Source organism: Globicephala melas, chromosome 2 (genome assembly GCF_963455315.2).
Source record: "Globicephala melas chromosome 2, mGloMel1.2, whole genome shotgun sequence".
NCBI classification, from domain to species: domain Eukaryota; kingdom Metazoa; phylum Chordata; class Mammalia; order Artiodactyla; family Delphinidae; genus Globicephala; species Globicephala melas.
Genome location: NC_083315.2, coordinates 101,149,450 through 101,171,525, shown reverse-complemented (window position 1 = coordinate 101,171,525; position 22,076 = coordinate 101,149,450). Strand labels below are relative to the sequence as shown.

The 22,076-nt window shown below is 45.5% G+C and overlaps 2 protein-coding genes and 1 long non-coding RNA gene across 4 annotated transcripts; 1 reads left to right on the top strand and 2 right to left on the bottom strand.

The window, feature by feature from the left end:
* Positions 1 to 390: 390 nt before the first annotated feature.
* Positions 391 to 5,677, bottom strand: SLC39A2 (solute carrier family 39 member 2). 2 transcript variants are annotated; one of them, XM_070044938.1, is made up of 4 exons: positions 5,534 to 5,677; positions 5,215 to 5,345; positions 4,915 to 4,962; positions 391 to 4,465 (listed from the first exon to the last, which is right to left on the bottom strand). In XM_070044938.1, exons 1-4 carry the CDS (start codon positions 5,640 to 5,642, stop codon positions 3,833 to 3,835), a joined length of 921 nt encoding a protein of 306 aa, XP_069901039.1. In that variant the 5' UTR covers positions 5,643 to 5,677; the 3' UTR covers positions 391 to 3,832. The 2 variants fall into 2 exon arrangements, with proteins under 2 accessions (XP_069901039.1, XP_069901040.1); XM_070044939.1 differs by having other exon boundaries at positions 4,331 to 4,465; positions 4,915 to 4,957.
* Positions 5,678 to 5,867: 190 nt separating this feature from the next.
* Positions 5,868 to 13,147, bottom strand: METTL17 (methyltransferase like 17). Its single transcript, XM_030844277.3, has 14 exons — positions 13,039 to 13,147; positions 12,733 to 12,886; positions 12,510 to 12,644; positions 11,549 to 11,627; positions 11,233 to 11,314; positions 10,869 to 10,942; positions 10,312 to 10,406; positions 9,877 to 9,947; positions 9,579 to 9,686; positions 9,240 to 9,308; positions 8,496 to 8,546; positions 8,147 to 8,239; positions 7,738 to 7,922; positions 5,868 to 7,662 (listed from the first exon to the last, which is right to left on the bottom strand). The coding sequence occupies exons 1-14, from the start codon at positions 13,117 to 13,119 to the stop codon at positions 7,557 to 7,559; spliced, it is 1,383 nt and encodes a 460-aa protein (XP_030700137.1). The 5' UTR covers positions 13,120 to 13,147; the 3' UTR covers positions 5,868 to 7,556.
* Positions 13,148 to 13,421: 274 nt separating this feature from the next.
* On the top strand, positions 13,422 to 21,539 carry LOC132596667 (uncharacterized). The gene is made up of 3 exons (XR_011377291.1): positions 13,422 to 13,602; positions 17,391 to 17,563; positions 21,441 to 21,539. It is a non-coding gene; the product is annotated as an uncharacterized lncRNA (long non-coding RNA).
* The last annotated feature ends 537 nt before the right edge of the window (positions 21,540 to 22,076 follow it).

The following is a 22,076-nucleotide window of genomic DNA, read 5'->3' as shown; positions in this document are numbered from 1 at the left end:
AAAGGAAAGCATTGACAACTGGCGTCTTTAGATTTAGTCCTTAAGCATCCCCACAGACTGGGGGTGGGCATAACCCCTGTCTGCACCCCTTTGGCTTCACCTTTGCTAGTAACCATGGGCTCCTCCTCAGGTCAGCGGGGGGAATGTGAGGGTATCTGGCCGGTCGGCACACTCACACGTACCAGCCCACTCCAAATCTGGCAGCTGTTTCTTGTACCCTGTCACCCAGAGCCAGGGACCGTTTCCTCTGGTGAGGGAGACAAGACACTGGAAAGCTGTCGTTCAGGGGAGGGCGAAGTGGCATGAATTGTCTCCTAAGAATTAGTCTGGAGCTCTTTGGTTTTTGTTCCTGGGTGTATCTTGTTGACGTGTGTTCTCTAACTGGCCTCCTGCCTGGCTCTGGGGTATTCACAAAACTCTGGTTTCCCTTTGATGCTGTTCCCCGTCTCCCCTTCTTCACAAATTCTTATCTTACAACTGCAATATCCAAACCCAATCCTCAACTTGTAAGCAAAGGAAAGGTGGAAAGCTCCAGGCGGTTGCTTCAGAAAATCATTTATTGGTGCAGAAATGGAAAGCTGGCTCAAAGCGGGAGGGCAATTGGAGGTCTCATTCTTTTGTTTTTGTTTCTGTTTAAATATAAAAAAAATAGATGGGGTGGAGAACGAGGGATGGGGAACGGACACAGGAGTTGAGAAGACTTGAAAACTGATTCACATAAACTCTCTTGTGACTATTCCAACTAGCTTCCCCTCTTATCTGCTTTCCTAACCTGTATATCTTCGCTCCTATTTTTATCTTTCAACTCTCATGATTCTAATTTCCTTCAGTTACAACCTATCTCTCAAGGATGAGACAATCAAGGTTCACTCCTGAATCTGGCTTCTAGTCACCATGCCCCAACTGACTCAGCTGTCCCTCCTGTCCTATGGTTCTCATGCCTGTTCTTATTCCATTCTTCCTCATTTCCAGCTCATTCAGAAATCACGTTCATCTTCCGCTCCCTTAGAGCCCTCTCTGGCTCCTTGCTGGAGATTCAGAGCTTTTGAAAATGATCAAGATTGTTCCTTTTTCTGATCCTGATGTTCTCTCTCTGCAGCATTCCCTAGCTCTATTCTAGCTCTCGATACAATATAGTTCAAACTAAAGATGGTTCCAGTCCTGGTTGGTAAGGATCTTGGGAAAGGAAAAGGAAATGGTCATTGGAAGGATGGCTGAAAGCAGAGGCTACAGGGGAATCTACAGGCCCCTGGGATGGGAGGGGGCAAAAAAATGCATGACCCACCCATGCTTGAAATCTCCAGCCTCTGCTCACTGACCTCAAATGCTGATAGCATCAGTGACCCAGAAACATGTGAAAAGCCTCAGAATCTGGTTTTTTTTTTTTTTGCGTTACGCGAGCCTCTCACTGTTGTGGCCTCTCCCGTTGCACAGGCTCCGGACGCGCAGGCTCAGCGGCCATGGCTCACGGGCCCAGCCGCTCCGCGGCATGTGGGATCCTCCCGGACTGGGTCACGAACCCGTGTCCCCTGCATCGGCAGGCGGACTCTCAACCACTGCGCCACCAGGGAAGCCCGAGCCTCGGAATCTAATGTGCTTCTCCTCAAGCCTCCTTTCTATAGTCATACAAATCCTCTGTACCAGAAATGCTCTCTAACTTCCATATAATCATGTCCTTCCCAATTTCTCCTTCCAAAGTCTGGGCAAGATCACTGGAGTTGAAAGCAGCAGAGAATCGATGGTGTGTGGGACGTCTTCTGTTTGCCTCCCCAGACTTCTTTAGGATCTGCACCTCACAAGGCTAACCTGTCTGCAGTGCACCAACAGACATTTTCGTCCTTAGCTTCTTTGGTTTGGCTTCTTTCATTCTTGGTTTGGGTATGGCCGACAGGAGACGTTGGCAGTAGGTCAGAGAGTAGAAGGAGAGTGAGGGTATTCCTCTGGCTTCCTCCTGGTCAAGTCCCTGCAGGTTGCTTGCATCCCTGCACCAAGGCCACACCTCTTACTGGATGGCCCTCTAGTTTCTGGTAACTGCTCCCTCTGTTCAGCCTAGGTAACTGCATTATTATGCAGCCCCAGGGAATTGCACCATCCCTTGTTGCTCTAAGCCCTGCCCGCACCTTTCTATATACTCCCTTTATTAAACTTGCCTCACTTATCCAATGTGTTCTCTGCTTTCTTATGAGACCCTAACGAAGAAGATGGGGAGGGAAAGGTAAGGAAGAAGGGAATCTACATCTTGAGCTTTTCTTAGAATCACAGAAACACGGGTTTGAACCCCAGCTAGCTATCAAGTCATTTCACTTTTCTAAATGCACTTCCCTAGACTTAACAGGGATAAGATCTACCTGGCAGGGTTGGGAAGGGGAGATAATGTATGTGAAAGCAATAGCACAGTGCCAGGTGCTCAATGTAGAAATTCTATTATTACTACCTGTGAGTGTATTCCATGTGAGAGCATTTAATACTGAAGGGAAAATGGAATAGGATGGTGCTTCCGGGAAATTATTTCCCATGTCAGACATTTTTATTTAGCTTTGCCTGAAGCTTGCCTTCTCACTGATCCCTGTGTGTGTACGCTGGGCTGGTGAGGAGGTTTGTGTATCTTAATTTATGGGGAGGGGAATGGGATGGACAGAGGACAGACTGAGACAAGAATGAAACTCAGGAGACCTTGTCCATGTTAAGGCCACTTGGGCTTCCACACCGAAAATATGAGAAGGGGCAAAGTGGTAAGCTGTTGGGCTCACAGGGCACACCTTCTCTTTCCCAACTTCTCCACTAAGTCTGATATATTCCTCCATCTCGTGGGTCAGGGGCTGGGCAACAGCCACCCTGCTCCTCCTCAGTTGCACATAATGTATATGACCTTAGCAGCTTTTAAGAGAAGCAACACATTGTGGGAGTTACTCAACTGAAAGGCAAACTGTCCAGCAGGGAGGGGCTGGAGCCCTAGCGGCAGGTCAGGCATGCAGAAGGAAAAGCGCTAAGTCGTGGCAGAGCCAAGCGATCACCCCAGGCATTTCTCTGCTGCCTTTCTCCCTCTCCAAGCACACTGCTTCTTAATCCCTCAGCACAAGGCAGCTGGAGGGAGAGCAAGAGTGGCCCTGAAGCCACACAGGGCTCGGCGTGAAACTTAGGAACCAGATGGAAATAGGCTCCATTTAGCCTTATCTCAAGAGTCTGTTGGACACTTTGTGGGAGACTGGGAGTGGGGTGGGTGTGGTTAGCATAGGAAAAAAATCTAGATTCCTGTGGTTTCTGTTTTTTAACCTCTTCTCTCTAAATGCTGGGAACTCTGGCTCAGTTTCTCAACACCTGTACATAAGGTGGTAGTAGGTTGTTGGAATTTCAGCAACGCTCCCATGTCTTGAGAGGCATGACCTGCAACTGACAGAATGGCTGGGGGCCCAATTCCAGAAAAGAAGACTGCATCCCACACTCACCCTTCCTGCTCTCCACTCCACCACCTCCTGTACCAGGTACCTCCTAGGCAACCCGGAGAAATGAAGTATAGCATGGCTGAAGGGGAAGGATAAAATGGACATTTTATTACATACAGTAGGATAAACGGGACAAGAGTCAAATCTGGAGTGATGGTCTTTATATCAGTCCTCCAATTTACAGGCACTCAACTGAAACATCCTTTTCTCAGTCCTGCATGAGAAATGGCATCTCGCGTAGCGAAAAGTTGGGGTCCAGGTTACGCAATGATGCCTCGTGAATGTCACTTTGTCTCAGTGAAGAAATGTCAGAGGGCTAAGGTCATTTGGGAGGCATCTCTTGGGGGTAGGGAGGTCATCTTAGATCCATCAGAAAAGTCAGGAATCTCTCAGGCCCACAAGGCAATAAAGGCCATGAAAGCAAAACCGGCAGCTACACAGCCCCACTTGGCCAGAGGGGCTTCAGGACCTGCGAGCTCCCGGGGCAGAATTTCCAGGAAGGTGACATATAGGAAGGTGCCAGCTGCCATGCCTTCTAACACAGCCTGGGCCAAGCCTTGCTCCCCTTCAGAGACTCCCTGAGGCACAGCCAGCCCTAGGGCTAGGCCCAGGGGGGACATGAGAGCTAACGACAGTATGGAGAGCATGGCCCAACGTGATCCAGTGCCTACCTGCACCAGCCGCAGTCCTACACCAAACACTACGAGCCCCTTGTGAGCCAGGATGGCAAGACAGAGCTGCACGGTAGCTGCGACTGTTGGCTGCAGTCCCACAGCTAGACCTTCAAACACGGAGTGAAAGGAGAGTGAGAGCAAGAGGACGAGGGCTCGCAGGGGACCTCGTGATGGTGAGGGTAGAGGTCCGTGGCTATGGGGTTCAAGGACATTAGCCATACCCCATTCTTGCTCCTGCACTTTTGATCTTCCAGCAGCCCCAGGACAGCACTGCAATGCCAGTGACTCCAAAAGGAAGACAAAGAAGAAGCCCAGGGAGATGATGAGCTCTCCATAGGGATACTCCATCTAGGAACAGAAAGAGGGGTTGTGAGATGGGAAAGAAAGGGAAGGAATTGCATTGGATGGACATGGGATTGGGAGACTGAAGAGAATGGGAAGTGTGGTAATAGAACGAAAAAAAGGGAAATGAAGCCAGGAGTAGACACGGACATTCGACAACAAGAATACCACAGGGACTAAGGGAAACAATATCAGTAGGTTTAAAAATATGGGAAAATGATATGAAGCATGTCAAAGGGTCCAGAGAAAGAATGGAAGGCTAAACAAGAGTTCTTTCTGGGGTTTCATAAGCCCAAAAGGATTGGGTGGCTCCTCTTCTCCCCCACAATGCCGCAGCTGAGGAGCAGAAGGAATTCCTGGAATTCCACACATAAATCCTCTCAAAAAGGTCTGGGCATTAAAGGCATCTCTGGTTCTCCTTACTCTCCAGGTAGGGGCTGGTGGGAGATACTTACATAAGCTGAATCAGCATCATCAGAATTCCCCTCACTGTTTGTGCTGTTCTAGGGAGAAAAAAAAGCACAAATTAGACGAGGGAAAGAGCAGCTCAGCTTCCTGTCCTGTGCCTTCGGCTCCATCACTTTCCTTAAAGGCCAATCTGACCTGTTTCCATCATTCCGCAAGAGCTGTCATCTTCCCTGTTGTTCCTCCCGTGTCCTTGGCTTCATTACTTTCCCCCTTTCTTCATTACTCTCCCTGGTTCTGTTCATCATTCTGGCCTCACAGCCCTGCAGCTCAGCAACTCTGCTGCTCACCTGTATCACCAACTTCTGGATCTCTGATTCAATTCCCTCCAAGGCTTCAGCAGTCATGTGCATGAACCCCGCTCCCAGGAAAACGCCAGCAGAAGTGCAGCTCAGGAGGCTGAGGACCCGGCGGTGACGACCTAGTAAACAGCAGGAGTTACAATCCAGCTGGCAAAGAGGAGACAGACAACAATGACTAAAGAGCCACAGGCAGCACCCCATGTCCCAAGCTTGGGGATGATGAGAGAATCAGAGCAAGATATCAGGACAGGGTGACAAGGCTGAGTCAGACTTAGGTTATGGGGACAAAGACATGGTCGGGCTGTACCTGTGGCAGTCTGGAACCATTTGAAGCAGATGGGGAAAAGGCCACAGACCAGAGTGAGAACCAGCAGGGAAAACAGGCAGCCAACTTTTACTCCTAGTAGTGGCTCCATCCTTATGGTACAGGGTAAGTAGAGGCCTCAGGATAACAAATGGAGTGACAATCTTCGCAGCAGGAGTGGGGTCTCAGGTGGTCAAAGCCAGAGCCTCCACTCTTCTCCGTTTCAGAAGGCTATTGGGTCTTCTGGTCTGTGTGGCCTCTTCTTGCGCAGACTTGCATAGAAAACTTGCTCAGCCCCAGCTTCCCGCCCTTCCCCTACATGGAGGCCCCTCCCCTGGCTGACGCCTTCCTGAATTTAGAAATCAGAAACTCCGGACTCCCTGCCAGGCACAGCCTGGTGCTGTGTCTTCTCCTCCTTTTGAATGCTCTGACTAACCCAAGGGCTGTGGAGTCTTAGTTCTCATCTGGGGCTGTTCTAATCCAAAAAGGGAGTCTATGGTAGCTCTCCCCGGCTGTTTTGTGTTGGGGACAATCTGGTCCTGCCTCACTCAGGACATTTGATCTAAGTCTTCCATACCCTCTCTACCCCACCTCAAGTCTTATAGGTTGCTATGCTGATACCTGAACTGCACCCTTTCAGAAGGGATTTGGGGCCACTTGGGGTGAGGAGGAGGGCCTGGGAAGTGGAGCTGCCAGCACTCTGTGGGAACTAGCAGAGGAGGGGGACTCCCCTCTCCCATAACCCCAGAAAAATAGCTCCAGGCATGGAAATGTCTAGAAGGAAGATTTCTAGTATTACAACATCAATACTGTTATAACTTTTGACTATGCCTGTTTCCTGATATAAATTATAGGAGAGGGACTGAGAGTTTTAGGACAAAGAAAGTTGCTCTAGCTCTGAAACAGCAAGGCCTAAGGGAAAACTGAAGGCTCCTGCCTGGATATATGAAGGTGGAGATAGATTCAGGCCTGAGGGGAATCAACTCTTGAGAGAAATTTATGAAGTGAACTCTGAGGGAGCTGAGAAAGTTGAAAGGAAAGGAGAAAAAAACAGAAGCCAAGCAGCTGCTGATTCCCCTATTCAGGTGGCCTGCCTAACAACCCTGAGACCTGTTGAGCCAGTTCTCAGGGAGCTGGGGATGGCTTCCCCCACTACTCCAGATTATCTCCAGGACTCCGTGGGAAGTCCTGGAATCTGGTGGCAGCAGCAGGATTCTTCCAGGACAGGGTGAGCTGGAGATGTGTGTGGGAAACACTGAAAATCTGAGGATTCTCTTCATTATAGGATAGGCCATGACAACAGACTTCTACACCTTTTAAGAATCACAAGATCCACTTCCATTCTTTGAAAACTTTTAATTATTATTAAAACCTAAGCAAACACAGCTATATAGGGGTACTGTTGCTGAAACCCAGCCTCTGTTCACCAGTGCTGAACAGAGACACAGAGACAGAGTTTTCGGTGAAGTATAAAAGAGTAGCTTTTATTGCTTTGCCAGGCAAAGGAGGCCACAGCAGGCTAATGCCCTAAAGACCGTGCCCTCCCTCAAGAGAGAACAGCAAGGGGTCTTATAGTTTGGAAGTGGAAAATAGGGCCATAGATAAGGATAAGGGTAGATGCAAGCTTGCATTCTTCACTTCTGGAAAATTTCAAAGCTCGTGTTAGGTGCTCTCCTCTCCAGACTGGTTCTGGTGGTCCTTGAGATTATCGCACGGTGACCTTCTTTCTGGAATGAACAATGCTCACAAGGGAAGGGAGTGTTAGGGAGTGTTTCCTTGGAGGAATAAACACCAGGTGCATAGTACAATTCTAGCTAGAAGGCAATCATTTGCAAAGTGCAATTAAACAAGAAAGAAAAGCATCTGTGAAAGGATGGCCGAGTGAGCTAAAAGAATAAGGCCTACTATAATGGAGGCTATTTTAACTAGTTTTTTGCTGTAAAAGTACCAGCACTCCCATCCTGGATACCAGGTAGCTTCAGCCTTGGCAGTCATGATAGAAGAAAACACATGTTACACATCCTTGTCAACTCTCAGGGGGATCTTGAGCAGGTGATGGAGGAAGCTCAGATGGCGTGATCACAGGTAAACGATCTCCCCAGGAGCTGACACGGGCACAGCGATACAAATCCCTATATAAAACAGAGGGTCAATGTGGGCTGCAGGTTCTTGCTACCTTCCACTAATTTTGGTCACACCCTCTATACCTGCCATGTCTGCGGGCTGTGATCACAGCATGCTGCATATGCCCATCTGGACAGCACAGGTGACAATGCACATGGCGTGGCCGTTTAAGAACAGGCTGAGTGATTCGGGGCCAGCGATTAGCCTCCTCCGGAGACCCTCGAGCAAGGATTACCATCGAGAACTTTTCCTCCTTTGGCTTCTTGTTCTAAGATAAGGATATAGAGATGGCTTAGAGGTAAAAGACAAGGGAAAAAAAATTTTTGAACCCCACTCACACAGCGCTTTTCATATTCTATAAGTCATGCACATTCAGGGCCTAAAATCTCCAAGCTATTCTCTGAATTTTCCAAATCCTCCCACCTCTGAGTCTTTTTCATTGTGCCCTCCCAGGCTACTTTATCCCTACCACAGTATTCCCAGAGTACATACCCAGCTGAAGGGGATGGGATGGTAGGCCTGGGAAAAGCTACAGGCCAGGGGCTTAGAGGCTGTCAACTGGGGACAGGGAAGTTCATGGGGACACTGTGAACACAAACAAAAGACATGACGTAAGACAAAAGAACAGATCATAAAACCGAAAAACTAAGGGTGAGAGTCAAGAAGGGCTAGGGATAAGGGAGCACAGGAGCAGAGGGTAGGAAAGCCAGAGGAATCACTAAGAAAGAAACTGGACAGGGACACAAAGTAGTGGAGGTGGCTTAGCTTTACTCTCTTACTTTTCCTGGCCACAGCTGAGTTCAGATCTTTGCATGCTGGGAAAGGGAGAAGTAATACTCACCGGGGCAAAGACAAAACCAGGTCGAGGGTCCAAAGGTGACTTCTCTTTTCCCTGAAATCAAAAAAATTAGGTTGGGCCTGAGGGGTCTATTCTCATAACTCAATCTCTGCACTCAGTAAATTGAGGACTCCTCTAACATTCAATTCTGGTAATTATTAACTATGTTCTTTGAATTAAGCTGGCTGCTTCTTTAATACTCCAGACAAAGAACTTTCTCTTTGCAGCAGGAGAAAGGCAGAAACTTGGCACATAGTATGGTGCTCTCCCTTGTCAGCAACCTCCACTCTCAAAAAGATCCCACTCTAAATAAAACAATTAAATTTATGATTATACACTGGCTCATACTGTCCCAAAGAGATAAGGTTCTCGGCTCAGAAATGCCCTGGATCAGGAGTCGGCAAACATGTTTTTTTTTAAAAGGCCCGGAGAGTAGGCAAAATGTTTCTTTTCTAACTATTCAACTGCTGTTTGTACTGTGAAAACAGCCATAGACAACAGGCATACAGCCACAGACATACAAACAAACACGGCTCATATAAAAACAGGTGGCGGGCTGGATCTGACCCACAGGCCCAAGTTTGCCAACCACTACCCTATATCATAATGACTTCATATGCCTACTATCTTGAGAATTATCCTCACCATTGTATGACAGAGTCCCTTCAGTTTTCACAGGCGTGCCAGTAACTGGTGAGAATAGGTAGGGTATGGAGGGTAAGGTGAAAAAAGAAGAAAGAACCTTACGTTAAGGACCAGGTCCCTGGCGTCCATGAGAAGGGAGTGCCCAGCTTTTGTTCCATTCTCCACCAATATCTGATTACAAAAGCGGAAAATAAGAAGCCCCAAATTACATGAAAACATAAATGTCAGTAGCTCTGTAAGCACATTCCCAGATGGAATAGGGATCCTAAAGAAATGGGCATTATATACAAGATGTGGATGGGGACCCTACAAGAGGGACAAAGGGATCTATATAAGAGAAAAATGGTCAAGAATGAAGACAAGCTCCAATGGGGAGAAGGAAAGCCATGAAACCCATGAAGCTGTTTTAAAACTTGAAGGGAAAAAGGGGTTTCTACTCACCAGAAAATGACCTGTCTTGCGCCACAAGGTTTGGACTACGTCAGTGCGGTTGGCCTTGCTGGGCAGTTCACTGAGAGAAAAGGCTGATACCACCACATCAAATTGTACCTGGTGCACAGGACAAGGAACATGACAGACCTGACATCTCCCTCTTCTAAGAGTACAACAAAGGTCTATCCCACTAAATTTCTTCTGCTTTCTTTTATTTTCTAACACTTAATGCTAGGTTGCAAAGCCAAGGCCACAGTTTTCCATGTGCATACTCCACATTTAGCATACTTTAAACATTGCCACTTGCCTTGGGTGATACAGGTAGAAACTGTCTGAAAAAGACACCTGGCACATAAGGCATCCCAGATCCTGAACCACCTGTAGAAGTAGAGATGTGGCAACTATGAGTGTACAGGTGTAAACTGAAGTGACATTCCGATAAGAAACATGGCCCCGAGAACAAAGAAAAACGCTAGCTGAGGGTGAGATGCAATAGAGTAAGCAACTATAAAAAAGGGCCGGGAGAATACTGGGTCACCTGTCCTGTTATTCTTGTCCTACCCATTCACAGTCCAACAAAGGCCTCCAGCACCTTCTGCTGGACTATCGCATTGGAAGATCAGACTCATTTTTAACTTTTAGTCCTCTCCACTACTCCCCAATAAAAGACCCTCTCTTGTACTCCTTTGCTTTTTAAATTCCTTCAACTCTGGAAAAGCCCTTCCTTATACTTTGTCCTCACCTTTCAGTAGCTTTTCTGCCAATTCCAACATGGCTGCTGAGCTGTCCACGCACATATATTCCCGTAGGCTCTGGCCCCAAGTACTATGAGCAGCCCTAAAATGGCAAAAAATAAATCGCCAGCCCTCATGACAGAATCACCCTTGCGAGAGACCCCTCTGTTCCCAACCCACCCCTGGAGAAACACAGTGCTATGTTAAAATAGTTGGAAAAACTAACAGTGTTATTTTCTTATTTCATTTACAACTCCTTAAAAAAAGGCAGACTCAAAAATTATTTGTGCACAAAAAAATCTTGATGATATGTAAAACCTCCACCCTAGACTAAATTCCTTTCCTTTTTTATCCTTCTAATCATGGATCTTGTTTTCACTTGACATTTCTTTATGTTCTGACCCTAATCCATATACCTTCTCATGCCTTGTCTCATCTGAGGGAAGAAACATTCCAGTCCCCAACTTCCCTATTCTCCCTCTGGTTCTCCAGTCTCTTGATATTGATGTGGTATAAGCATGGCTCTCTAGAACTAGAAGTGACAGAGAAAGAGAAAGAGACTCACCAGGTGACAGAGCCAGTACCTGAGCCAAAGTCCATCAAGGTTTGCGGCTGGAACTCTGGAAGTCGAGCTTGGATCTAAAGAAATATACAACACCCCACAGTAGACGCTTGGTAAACATGAATTAGGGGGCCACAACAGAGAAAATGAGATATGAATGCCTTTTAAGATTCAATGTAAATGCTTTATAGAATAGAAAGCTCTTAAAACAGTGCTTCTAAACCTTTCTTGGGTCAAAAATTCCTTTCAGAGGATAGAGAACCTCCTAAAAAAAAAAAAAATGCACATGCAACGTCCCAAGTATCCTACCCCAGAAGACTACTTTATGAATAAAAGAACTGACGGTAGGAAACTGAGCGAATTTCACCTCATGGAATGCCCTGGAGACTGCTGCAAAGCCACCATCCAGTCTTGCTGCCATATACACCAGGCTCAGTCCCTCACTGTAGCTGCCAGAAAAACCAGAGTCACACCACTGGGAAACAACCTCTATCCCGTAGCTACCCTCTGACTTTTAGGAAATGAAATCTTTGGAAAGGGCTCTTCCAGCTCAACACTTTCACTTTTCAACACAGAAGAGTCCTAGGGAGGCTTACAAGCCAGGTCACTTTTTTCAAACACAAAATTGTGTAACTGTACTTCCCCAAGTCTCCTTCTTCTGCAGCCCTTCTAGTCTCCCTTACCTCAACTCTTGCCAATGATAGGTAGTTCTACGCAGAGCATGCAGCACTTCTCCACAAAGTTTTTCCATCTGACATGAGTCTGGGGTGAGAACAAGGACTGGAAGTGAGGACCTAGGAAGAACAGGGCTCAGATCCAATATTTGAATAGACTGCCTGCCCATTCATCCCCAATTCCCACCTGGGAAAAGCCTCAAAGCTTAAGAGAGAAGTCAAACCTAGAGAAAAGTTTCAGGTAAGAATAACAATGACCACCACCACCACCAAAGTGTATCAGATAGTATATTTCCTCTAACAGCAGTTTATTCAACTCAACCAACTCTATCCCACAGGTTTGTTCTATATTAAAAGGAGGTATAACAAAAATTTAAAGGATAGGATAAACACAGTATTTTGTGGATTTCTTCACCTCCCCAAAACTTAATATTGTGACGTCTCCAATCCTCCTATAGGGAGGAAAGGGGCTTGAAAAACTAAAATCTCATGATTGTGTTTTGTTCAGTACTATCTTATCTACCGAGCACCTACTATGAACCAGATCCTATGAGAAGTTCGGAGAATACAAGATGAATAAAAGGCAGGTCTCTTAATAAGAGACAACTCATAACCATAAAATAACCTGATAAGTTATTCTCCTTTCCCTGCAGTGGGTTTTAGTACTGGACATGAAATTTATTTTACTTGAACAAAAACTTAGATGGTCTTAATCCAGTGGACTGGGAGGACAAAGCCAAAGATCTAAGTTTCGACAGGATACTGAAGCACTCACTGACTTTTACTCAAGCCCCACGCGCAATCTCTGAAATAACGTCTTCTCTTAGTAAGGCATCATTGTAATAACTGCTCTCGCCAAAAAGTCACATAAGAAATTGCAGTATCTATTTAAGAGGCTGCGAAATTATTTCTTGCTCTTCATTTCCCTCTGCTTTTTCAATTTGGCCTACTCTTTATTCTTAAGCCCTACCTGCATTTTCCAGGAATTTTTTCTCAAGATGGACAGCCCGTCTTTGCAACTCCTCTGGCTCTACAGGTAAATGCCGACTCCAGAGATAATTGGTCAGTGCTTGCACCTGCTTCTCCATATTGGGCATCGAGCTCTCTAAGGACCAAAGATGAAAAGTGGAATCACTTGCACGCAGGCCCACTTTCCGCTTCTTCTCGAGCCTCCATTTCCCCCCGTTACTCACCCAGCAGCAGTAACTGCGCGGCGTCAACCAATACTTGCGGCAGCCGCACGCGCGACAGCTGCAGGATGCCGGGGTGTCGGCGATGGGACCTCTTCCCCAGGAAATCAGACTTGTTATCCACCTGGGATACGCCGGGCACGAGGGCAGCGAGCGCCTGCAGGCCGGGAAAGAAAAGCTGATTGGGGGGGCAGAAAGCATGGCTGCGGACGCTGGCTAAGGGAGGGGCGGCCGAGAGCGGTCCTCCTCGGAGCGGAGCTGTTTCTGAGACCCACAGCCTCTTCGACAGCAGGGAAAGTAAGCACTCACTCGGGACTGGGTAGCTAGTCCGAGGCCGCGGCGCCATCTGCCTAATGTCAGCAGATACGCCGGTCCTCTAGCGCTCGCCATGGAGCCAGAGGTGAACCGGAACCGGAAATTTAGGTGCAGTGACCCTCTCTCTCGCCGCGGCGAACATCCTCCGCGGAACGTCGGCGAGGGACAGAATCAGCCAATGAGGAGAACGAGTGCTTGCTAGTAGCCAATAAGCAATCGATATGTAAAGCTCCTTGAAGAGCGTACGTGCGCCTCGGTTCGGACGTAGCGAGCCGGAAGCGAGGTGGCCTCGACTCTGTGTTGGGATTTGTCTCCTCCTCCAGGAATCTAGAGGGCGGGAGGGGGAAGGGGCGGGCCCTTTGCTGCGGTCTCTAGAAACGCGTCAAAGACCCGCGGAGTTTGTGTTTGTATTAACTACCTGTGGTGTTTTTTTTTCTCTTCTGGGGAACGCTGAAGTCTTGGGATTTTTACCTTCTGTGTGAAACGGAGAGAATGCAGTATCGGAAAGGTGAAATAAAGAAAGCCAGATTTAGGCGTCCGAATTTAACAGGATAATAGGTAATACTAGATATAATGTTTTTTGCATGTTAGATTCTCTTAATATTAAACCAGTACTCTTAGATAAATAGCCACCATGAGAACATTATGTTCCAGGTAGTGTGGCAAGCACTTTTATATGGTACTACCTCATTTAGTCCCCACAATTCTATAGGGTAGATTACTTTAACCCCATTTTGCACCCAGTGAAAGTGAGTGTTCAGGTGGCTCTTACGCCCAAGATCACAGAGCTTGTTAGGTGAAAACAAGATTTAAACCTCGGCAGTCTAAGTCTGATCGTTACCTTTAAATATATGCTCTACTGCATAATGTTGGTACTTAGAATGCAAGTTACCAAGTGCCAACTACAGATTGGCACTTGCCATCTACCTCTACAAGGATTAAATCATGAGCTGCTGCAGCTGCTGAACTTTAACACTCTGAAAGGAGTTCAGGGTGGAGATCAAGAATGAGGTACTCTGTGCTCTGGAAAGAACTGGCAGAGAAGACCTTCAGAGAGTTAGATACTTTCAGGAGATGATTTTTATGAGCCCAATTCTTGCATCTCCGCATATCTAGAAAAGCACTAAAATATTTCTTGGTGAAGTCTGCTTCTCATGACTAGCAGTGACCTTCACGAGAGTAGCAGCAACCTTCTGCAAAAATGTGTGCTTGGGACCTCCTGGCGGTCCAGTGGTTAAGACTCTGTGCTTCCACTGCAGGTGACACGGGTTCGATCCCTGGTTGGGGAACTAAGATCCCACATGCCGTGTGGCTTGGCCAAATAAATAAATAAATAATTTAAAACGTGTGCTTGATTGCAGGTATCCCCCGCACCCCTCACCAAAATCACATATATACTGACCTAACCCCCTGCCTCTTTGGAACAGAGCTATCTGAAATGCTGTCTCCCGGGCTATACTCCTCATTTTGCCCCCAAATAAAACTTAATTCACAACGCTCACATTGTGCTTTTTTTTCAGTCAACACAAGTTAACTAAGAACAATAAGCTAAATGTTCTGAAGTATTAAATTAACATGTAGCATTAAAAAGAACTTACCCAGTCTAACCTCTTGATTCCTATAGCAAACACATTAGTTAACTATGGTGTATTTTAACCTTTTGGGATAGAAATCTGGTGGCTGGATGGGTAGCAGTATTGTCTTTGGTGTAACTGCAAGCGTCCAAATATGAAAATTATGTGATAAAGTATGGGGAACTATATCAGTTGGAGAGTTAAATGTCTGGTTTGCATTTGGGTTAATAAACTTTGCTTCTAGTAAAGGAGGCCTTTCCATAATCTGAGTGCTCTGGAAGGAGACTTAAGGGGCACTTAAGACCGCTGTTGTAAATGCCCCACTCACTGCTCTCCTCCCTTTCAGGTTCACCTTCTCTCCCCACCACCCCACCGCTTTGATTCATGCTGCCACACTTAGTCTCATTTCTTGTGACACTTTGTTTTACTTTATATTGCTGGCTCAAGTGTTAGCAAGATAAACTATATCACTGTAGGTTAGCTATAGCATAAGATTGGCTATATTATTTTTTGACATAGGGAGGTAGCAGAACATAGGGATAAAGTGCTTGGCATCTGGAGTCTGGCAGTCTGAATTTGAATTCTAGAGCAGCAAGACAATAATAGTTGCTATCTCACAGGGTTATTGGAGTGAGGATTTAATAAGATAATGTCTGGCCCAAAGTAAATGCTCAATGTGTTTATGCTATTATTATTATCATATGTATTTGGGGAACTTAAAGGGACATGATCACATTTTAATTTTTATTATGAATTCATGTCTTATTTCCAAGACAAACTTGAAAATGGGGATATTTGGGACCAAGCAAGACAAGGCACTGGAGACTGAGAAGTAATGAGCAGGAGAGCTTGGTGGTGCCTCTGAATGTCCCTCCTGCTTTTCCTTTAGAACTACCAACATAGATGTGGCTTCATTTATTTTGACACTGGCCTAATTAGGATTGTTCCCTTCCTTCAATAATACAACATCTCAAAAGCTGACATAGTTCTGAATTTATGTGTCTTTGTTCTTAAGCCAAAGTGTTGTTCATAAAAACAAAATAAAACAAAAACCTCCACGTCAGCCTCCTCAGGGATCAAGGATGTCCTTGATCGAAAACAGTGCACATAATTTTTTGTGCATTGATGATGCTTAATCAATATTTGTTGATGATGTTAATAAAGTGATATATTTGTTTCCATGCTTGGAAAATCTCAGCAGGATAGACTAGGTTGAGGAGCTGAGTCTAGTCATTTAACCAGGTCACAATCCCATAAAGCATAGATGAGCCCATTTCATACCTAATCCATGAATTCTACCAACTTAACACTGATCATACTTTGACCTGGGTCATATTTCCAATTAGTGGCTCTACATTTAAAAAACAGATAAAAGTATGGAGAAACTAGACAATATTAAAGAGAAATACCCCCCAATTAAGTAAAGGAAAATAAGAAAGATTCTTTGAGGAAGGTTTGGATAAGTTGGTTAGAGATGGATAATGAGCAATGGAAAGAGCTAATAATTAGATCTAGAGAAAGTCTCGGTAATGAAGATGTGAAGCACCTGGAATAATATCTTGGGAATAAAGAAATTCTACCATCAAAGATCCCAAGTAGTGCCCTTTTTGTCGCTTTCTTCTTCTTGTTTTCCTTTTTAAAATCTTCTCTTAAGGCATTATTTGTTGTGTTTATTTGCATTTGTGTGTCTTCTAGATTAGTCTTTATCTTTTAAACAATTTTCACTTTTATTTTTAACTTTCCTGAATATGTCACCCTTTTTTCTGAATTTTTTATTAATTTTGATACATGTTCTTTCATGTCTTGTATTATTTTCTTAGCTTGTTTTGAAATCATGGATTACAGTTTTAATCTGTTTTGTGGACAGGTCTATGTTGGTTTATGTTCTTAAGGAAGCAGACATTAAGATGGAATTAGATTTATATGAGATTTATTGGGAGAATGCCTGTGAGGGGGAAAGAGAGAGGAAGCCAGAAGAGGCAGGATGAGCTGTCAGACTGTGATGCAGGTCTGACCTCTGTGAAATAGGGAGGGAAGGAAAACAGGTTGGATAGGCACAGGTCTAAAAGTTTCAGCCGGGTTAATGGAGGTTAAGGTGGCCATCAGAGGAGTCTTGCATCCTGAGAAATGGATCTGACTTAGTATCCCTGCTACACTCAGTCATTGTCTGAGACAGCCCATGGGAAGCGTAGCAGATTCAGAGGGTGGCAGTTGGGGCCATCAGTTAATTATGATCCCCACAGCGGGAGATCTGAGTAGTTCATTTCCACAGCTGCCCTAGAGCCACACAGATCGACTTCTCCAGATAGGTTCAAGAGACAATTCCTTCAAGCTTTGTATGGGACTCTGTTTTTGAAGAGAAACTTAGAAGATGGAGGTTAGTGGGGAAAATTATAGTCACAGTTACTGCAGTTGATCTCGGGGCTGCAACTGGCACCCATCCTCTCCCTCCTTTACTATCCATTCTCATTTCCCCTCGCCCCCAACTATTATGTCTTAGTGGCTTGTCTGGTGTTATGACCCAAACCCTTGTTCCTGAGTGGTCCAAACTCTTGATAGTCATATCTTTCTCTGGCTGACGTTGCTGCACATACACACTCACAGCTACAATGGAGCATGGGAATGCTGGGAAGCACCCAAGTAGAACACTTGGGTTCCATCTGAATTCTTCTCTACTCCCGTTGTGTAAAAACAGCCCTACCTCTTCCTGCTAACTAGGGTTACTTAGCCCTGATAGTATGGTAACTCCTCTTCTCATCTGCTGCTCCCTAGACCCAAGAAATCCGAAGTGTCGTGGCAGCAGCTGTAGCTTGTAGTTCAGTGAGACCCTTGATATATCCCCTGGCAAGGGTGCATCCTCTTTGGGGACCTGGACCTTTGACACTGCAGAGCCCAGAGTTACAGAGATGAAAGCATGAAATTTCTGTGGGTCAGTGGGAGTGATGGTAAGTGAAGCCATTCCTGCTTCTACTTCTTGATTACCAGACCTGTGTATTCTTCCTTTTGGGGACACAGTGTCATTTAGAGGTTTCTGGTTCAATAAATACACTGCATCCTGAAGGACCATACCCCATCCTTTCAGAATGTTGCCTCCAAACTGTTGCTTCAGCTGTGCCTTTAGAAAGCCAGCCTGTTACCCTCCCGTCTCCTCCCCTTCCTTTCCCTTCCTTCCCCTTTTCTTCCTCTCCCTTCTTCCCTTCCTCCCTCCTTTCCTCCTTTTTTCTTATCTATCTATCTATCTATCTTTTTTGGACCTGGAGTGACCTTCACTTTCTCTTTTGTTTTGAAGTAAATACCAATGAACTCTTCCCATTAGTCCCTTACATTCCTCTAGAGGTAAGTGATATTGTTGAAGTAACTTCAGCAGAAGTTAGGGGAGCTCTTATGAACTGTGATTAAATAGAATGTGGTAGTTTAGCTAATTCTCCTTGGTTATAGCCCTCTGTATCTTTGATTTTACTTATCAAGCCAGCAGAGCCGCCTGGTGATGACTGCACTACCTTTTCGTCTTATGATATTTGACTTCTGTCTTTTTCAGATTGGATAAATAATTTATCCTCACCTGATTCACTGATGCAGGCCACATAGCAGGCCCCAAGCAATAGTCTTGATGCCAAAGGCAGGGTCATTCTTCCCCTTGCAGTGTCCATGGTTATGATGGTAATGAAAGTGGGCTCTCACTGCGGGTATTTAATTGCTGCAACAGAAGGATTTTCTCTTCTTAGTTCAAATATACCCCACTGAACTACTTTGAGAAATATCCAAGGTATGTGGGTGAAACCAAGCGATGCACTGTGGGGCTCCTGAGCACGGAGGCCGTTTTCGTGCCCTGTTTCTTGTAGGCAAGACTCCAGCCTCCAGGACCTTCCCTGAGTTCCAAAGGGCAGATTCAAACAGTTGCTAATCAAGGGAACGGCAGCCAAGAAACCACCTGAGGCCAGATTAAAGGACCAGAGGAGCTCATCCAGATTAGGGGACCGACCACCTGAGACAAGATGAAGGGAACGCAGGCCCTGCTCACCCCTGACCTTGTCAGAGACCCCACCCTTGAACCGTTGCTATAAAACTTCTCCTCCAATCCTCCCGGGTTGGGACACATAGTTTTCAAGGACAGGAGCCCACTGTGTCCCCCTTTGCCTGGCAAAGTGATAAAGCTATCCTTCTCTACTTCACCCAATACTCTGTCTCCAAGATTTGATTCGGCACTGGCGTACAGAGACGTTGAGTTTTGGCATCATGGGGACAAAATTTCTAAAATGCAGGCACCTGTCTGTTTGCTCACTATACGCACAGCACTTAGAATAGCGCTTGTCACATCAAAGACACTCAGAAATGTCAGGGGCTTCCCTGGTGGCGCAGTGGTTAAGAATCCACCTGCCAACGCAGGGGACACAGGCTCGAGCCCTGGTCCGGGAAGATCCCACATGCCGCAGAACAACTAAGCCCGTGCACCACAACTAGTGAGCCTGCACTTCAGAGCTGGTGAGCCACAACTACTGAGCCCGCGTGCCGCAACTACCAAAGCCAGCGTGCCTAGAGCCCGTGCTCTGCAACAAGAGAAGCCACGGCAGTAGCCTCCGCTCACCACAACTAGAGAAAGCCCGAGTGCAGCAACAAAGACCCCCACACAGCCTAAAACAAATTAAATAAATAAATAAATTTATATATATAAAAAAAGAGATAGCTTGTGCACAAGGGAGAAGATGGGGAAAAAAAGTGCTAGCTCCCTGAGTAGAAGGGGCAAGTTGCTTTTATAACAAAAAGGAGAGTTTGTCTCATGATTACCAGTAATTTCCAGAAATCATAAACTTCTTTGATCAACAGCAGGTGGCTCTATGATGGCCAGGAACGGGGAGGCTAACCACACACAGGGCAGGCAGCAAGCAGTGCTTAAATGCCACACTAAAGAAAAGAGACAGCATCATTGGACTCAGTGGACCAAACAGCTCCTAGATAAACATGAGGAAAAGGCAAAGAACTCACAGCCTTGACCGGCAATAGCTGCTGTTGCTCGTTATGGAAGGGAAGGCAGGTCCTCTCGGTACATTTGCCTAAAAAGATAACACTGTTAGCAGGGTAATCTTCGGAAGAGGGAGTAAATTACAGTTGTGTGTACATAGGAGAGAGCGTGTGTGTGTGTGTATCTGTCATGGAGGATGTGTGTGAAATGGGTGGTGACTGTGTGTGTCTCTCTCCTACAGATGCCTCTGCATCTATAAGAAACCCAAGAGTTAGGTAGAGGGAGAGATGCTGTCTGCTGGGAGCAAGGGAGAAGGGCTTTGCTGTCCTTGACTGACCTCTCTACTTTGTTGGTCCTGCACACTCCAGGCTAGCCCATGGGGATTCAGTGCCCCCCTGTGGTTGGCATGGTTCTTCCTAACTTTCCCCAGCTCCCAGGTCCCTTCCTGAGTCAATCCTGAATTTGGTTTCTAGTTACCACGCCCCAACTAACTCAGCTCTCCCTCCTGTCCTATGGTTCTTATTCCATTCTTCCTCATTTCCAGCTCATTCAGAAATCACTTCTGTTCATCTTCTCTTTCCTTAGAGCCCTCTCTGGCTCCTTGCTGGGGATTCAGAGCTTTCGAAAATGATCAAGATTTTTCCTTTTTCTGATCCTGATGTTCTGTCTATGAAGCATTCTCTAGCTCTGTTCTAGCTCTCGATACAATATGGTTCAAGCTAAAGATGGTTCCAGTCCTGTTTGGTAAGGATCTTGGGAAAAGAAAAGGAAATGGTCATTGAAAGTATGGCTGAAAGCAGAGGAGGCTATAGGGGAATCTACAGGCCCCTGGGATGGGAGGGGGCAAAAAATGCATGACGCACCCGTGCTTGAAATCTCCAGCCTCTGCGCACTGACCTCAAATGCTGATAGCATCAGTGACGCAGAAACATGTGAAGAGCCTCGGAATCTAATGTGCTTCTCCTCAAGCCTCCTCTCTATAGTCATACAAACCCTCTGTACCAGAAATAGCTCTCTAACTTCCATATAATCATGTGCCTTCCAATTTCTCCTTCCAAAGTCTGGGCAAGATCACTGGAGTTGAAAGCAGCAGAGAATTGATGGTGTGTGGGACGTCTTCTGTTTAAAGGAAGCAGGGCAGACAGATCGACCTTCTAAAGGCACAGCTGAAAAATTTTTTTTGCCCTCATTTCAGCAAAATCACTGTGTTGTTACAGTCCAGATTTCTACATAATTTATGTTCTTTGGACAGCAATTGATGTCAAATGAGCCAGTCGTTCTTGAATCATTGTAGTTATTAGTTTTTAAAAATTAATGTAGTTTGAAAATATTTTGCTCTGTTAAGTCCGTAGCAACTGGTATTGTTAATACCGTCCTTAAAGCAATACTTAGATTTGGAAATGAATTGGTAGTTTTATATACCGTGTTCTCACACTGTAATGGGCTTGCATATGTTAAATTAACATGATCACATTAAATATTAAGGACTATTTTATTATATAAAGTACTATAACTTACATTGTGATTTTTACCATTTCTTAAAGCATTATCTAGATACATAGATAAAGAATTCATATCAAGTTCACACATATTGTCCAAACCTACATATACAAATTTAAGAGTAAAGACATTGTTGGCTATTGCAAACTGTGCCTCAGCTGCCATGTACAACTATTGGGGATATCGTGCTAATTTTTGAGTACCTTCAGAACTGTGCATTGGAACATGAAGGGAAAAAAGAAGTAGGTGCTTTGTACCATGTTACATCATAGTATAAAAATGCACTGCAGTCATGCTCTCTGAGAGGAAGAATTTGACAAATTTGTCTTTTTTTTTTTTTCCTATATGCTTCTGCTGCCTAGTCCTTCCTGTATTTGGAAGCAGTGCCTGTCTCCTATCCTGGAAGAGGCACAATCTATAAGGAGTCTTGTCACCCGACATAGTCACCTTTAAGGATTTGGGTAAGAGATGTGGAAAAGTGTTTCGCCTGGATTAGAGCCATGTCAGTCCCGAAAGCAGAAGTTTAGGATGATAGGTTGCACTGGATCCCAAGTAACAGAGGCACATCTGTTGTTTAGTAAATTCATTATTTATATGTCTACATTAGTTACTTGTGGGGCTTCCTCAAATGTGAGGCCCAGGGAAGGGGCTCTCCTTTCTTGGGCCTAAGGGTAGTTCTGGCTATATCTTCAGCACTTAGGCAAAACCAGGCATATAGTCATAGCAGATTCCTAATAAGCATCTGATCAAAAAATTTTTTGAGTGAATTGGATGAGTTCCTGAAAGAGATGTGTTGCTGGCTCTCTGGATGCTCTATGGTTGGTGAACTTTTAAAAAAGAAGAGAATGTTTTCAGGGCAGGAAAAGGTTAGAATTGTCAGCCAGGAAGAGACTAGTTTAGAAATGTTTTCTAAACAGAATACAGATGAGCTCTCAAGTTGACTTTGTATGCACCTAAGGAGGGTAGTTTCTACTTGAGCCATGAAGGCTGGACCCAGA

Excerpts from the sequence above, each read along its gene's own strand:
- SLC39A2 (XM_070044938.1), bottom strand. The coding sequence starts at position 5,642 with ATGGAGCCACTACTAGGAGTAAAAGTTGGCTGCCTGTTTTCCCTGCTG. Across the intron at positions 5,346-5,533 it reads ATGGTTCCAGACTGCCACAG|GTCGTCACCGCCGGGTCCTC; the intron begins GTACAGCCCGAC and ends GCTGTTTACTAG. Across the intron at positions 4,963-5,214 it reads TCCAGAAGTTGGTGATACAG|AACAGCACAAACAGTGAGGG; the intron begins GTGAGCAGCAGA and ends TTTTCTCCCTAG.
- METTL17 (XM_030844277.3), bottom strand. The coding sequence starts at position 13,119 with ATGGCGAGCGCTAGAGGACCGGCGTATCTGCTGACATTAGGCAGATGG. Across the intron at positions 8,547-9,239 it reads CCAGGGACCTGGTCCTTAAC|GGAAAAGAGAAGTCACCTTT; the intron begins GTAAGGTTCTTT and ends TTTTGATTTCAG. Across the intron at positions 8,240-8,495 it reads CTGGTTTTGTCTTTGCCCCG|TGTCCCCATGAACTTCCCTG; the intron begins GTGAGTATTACT and ends TTGTGTTCACAG.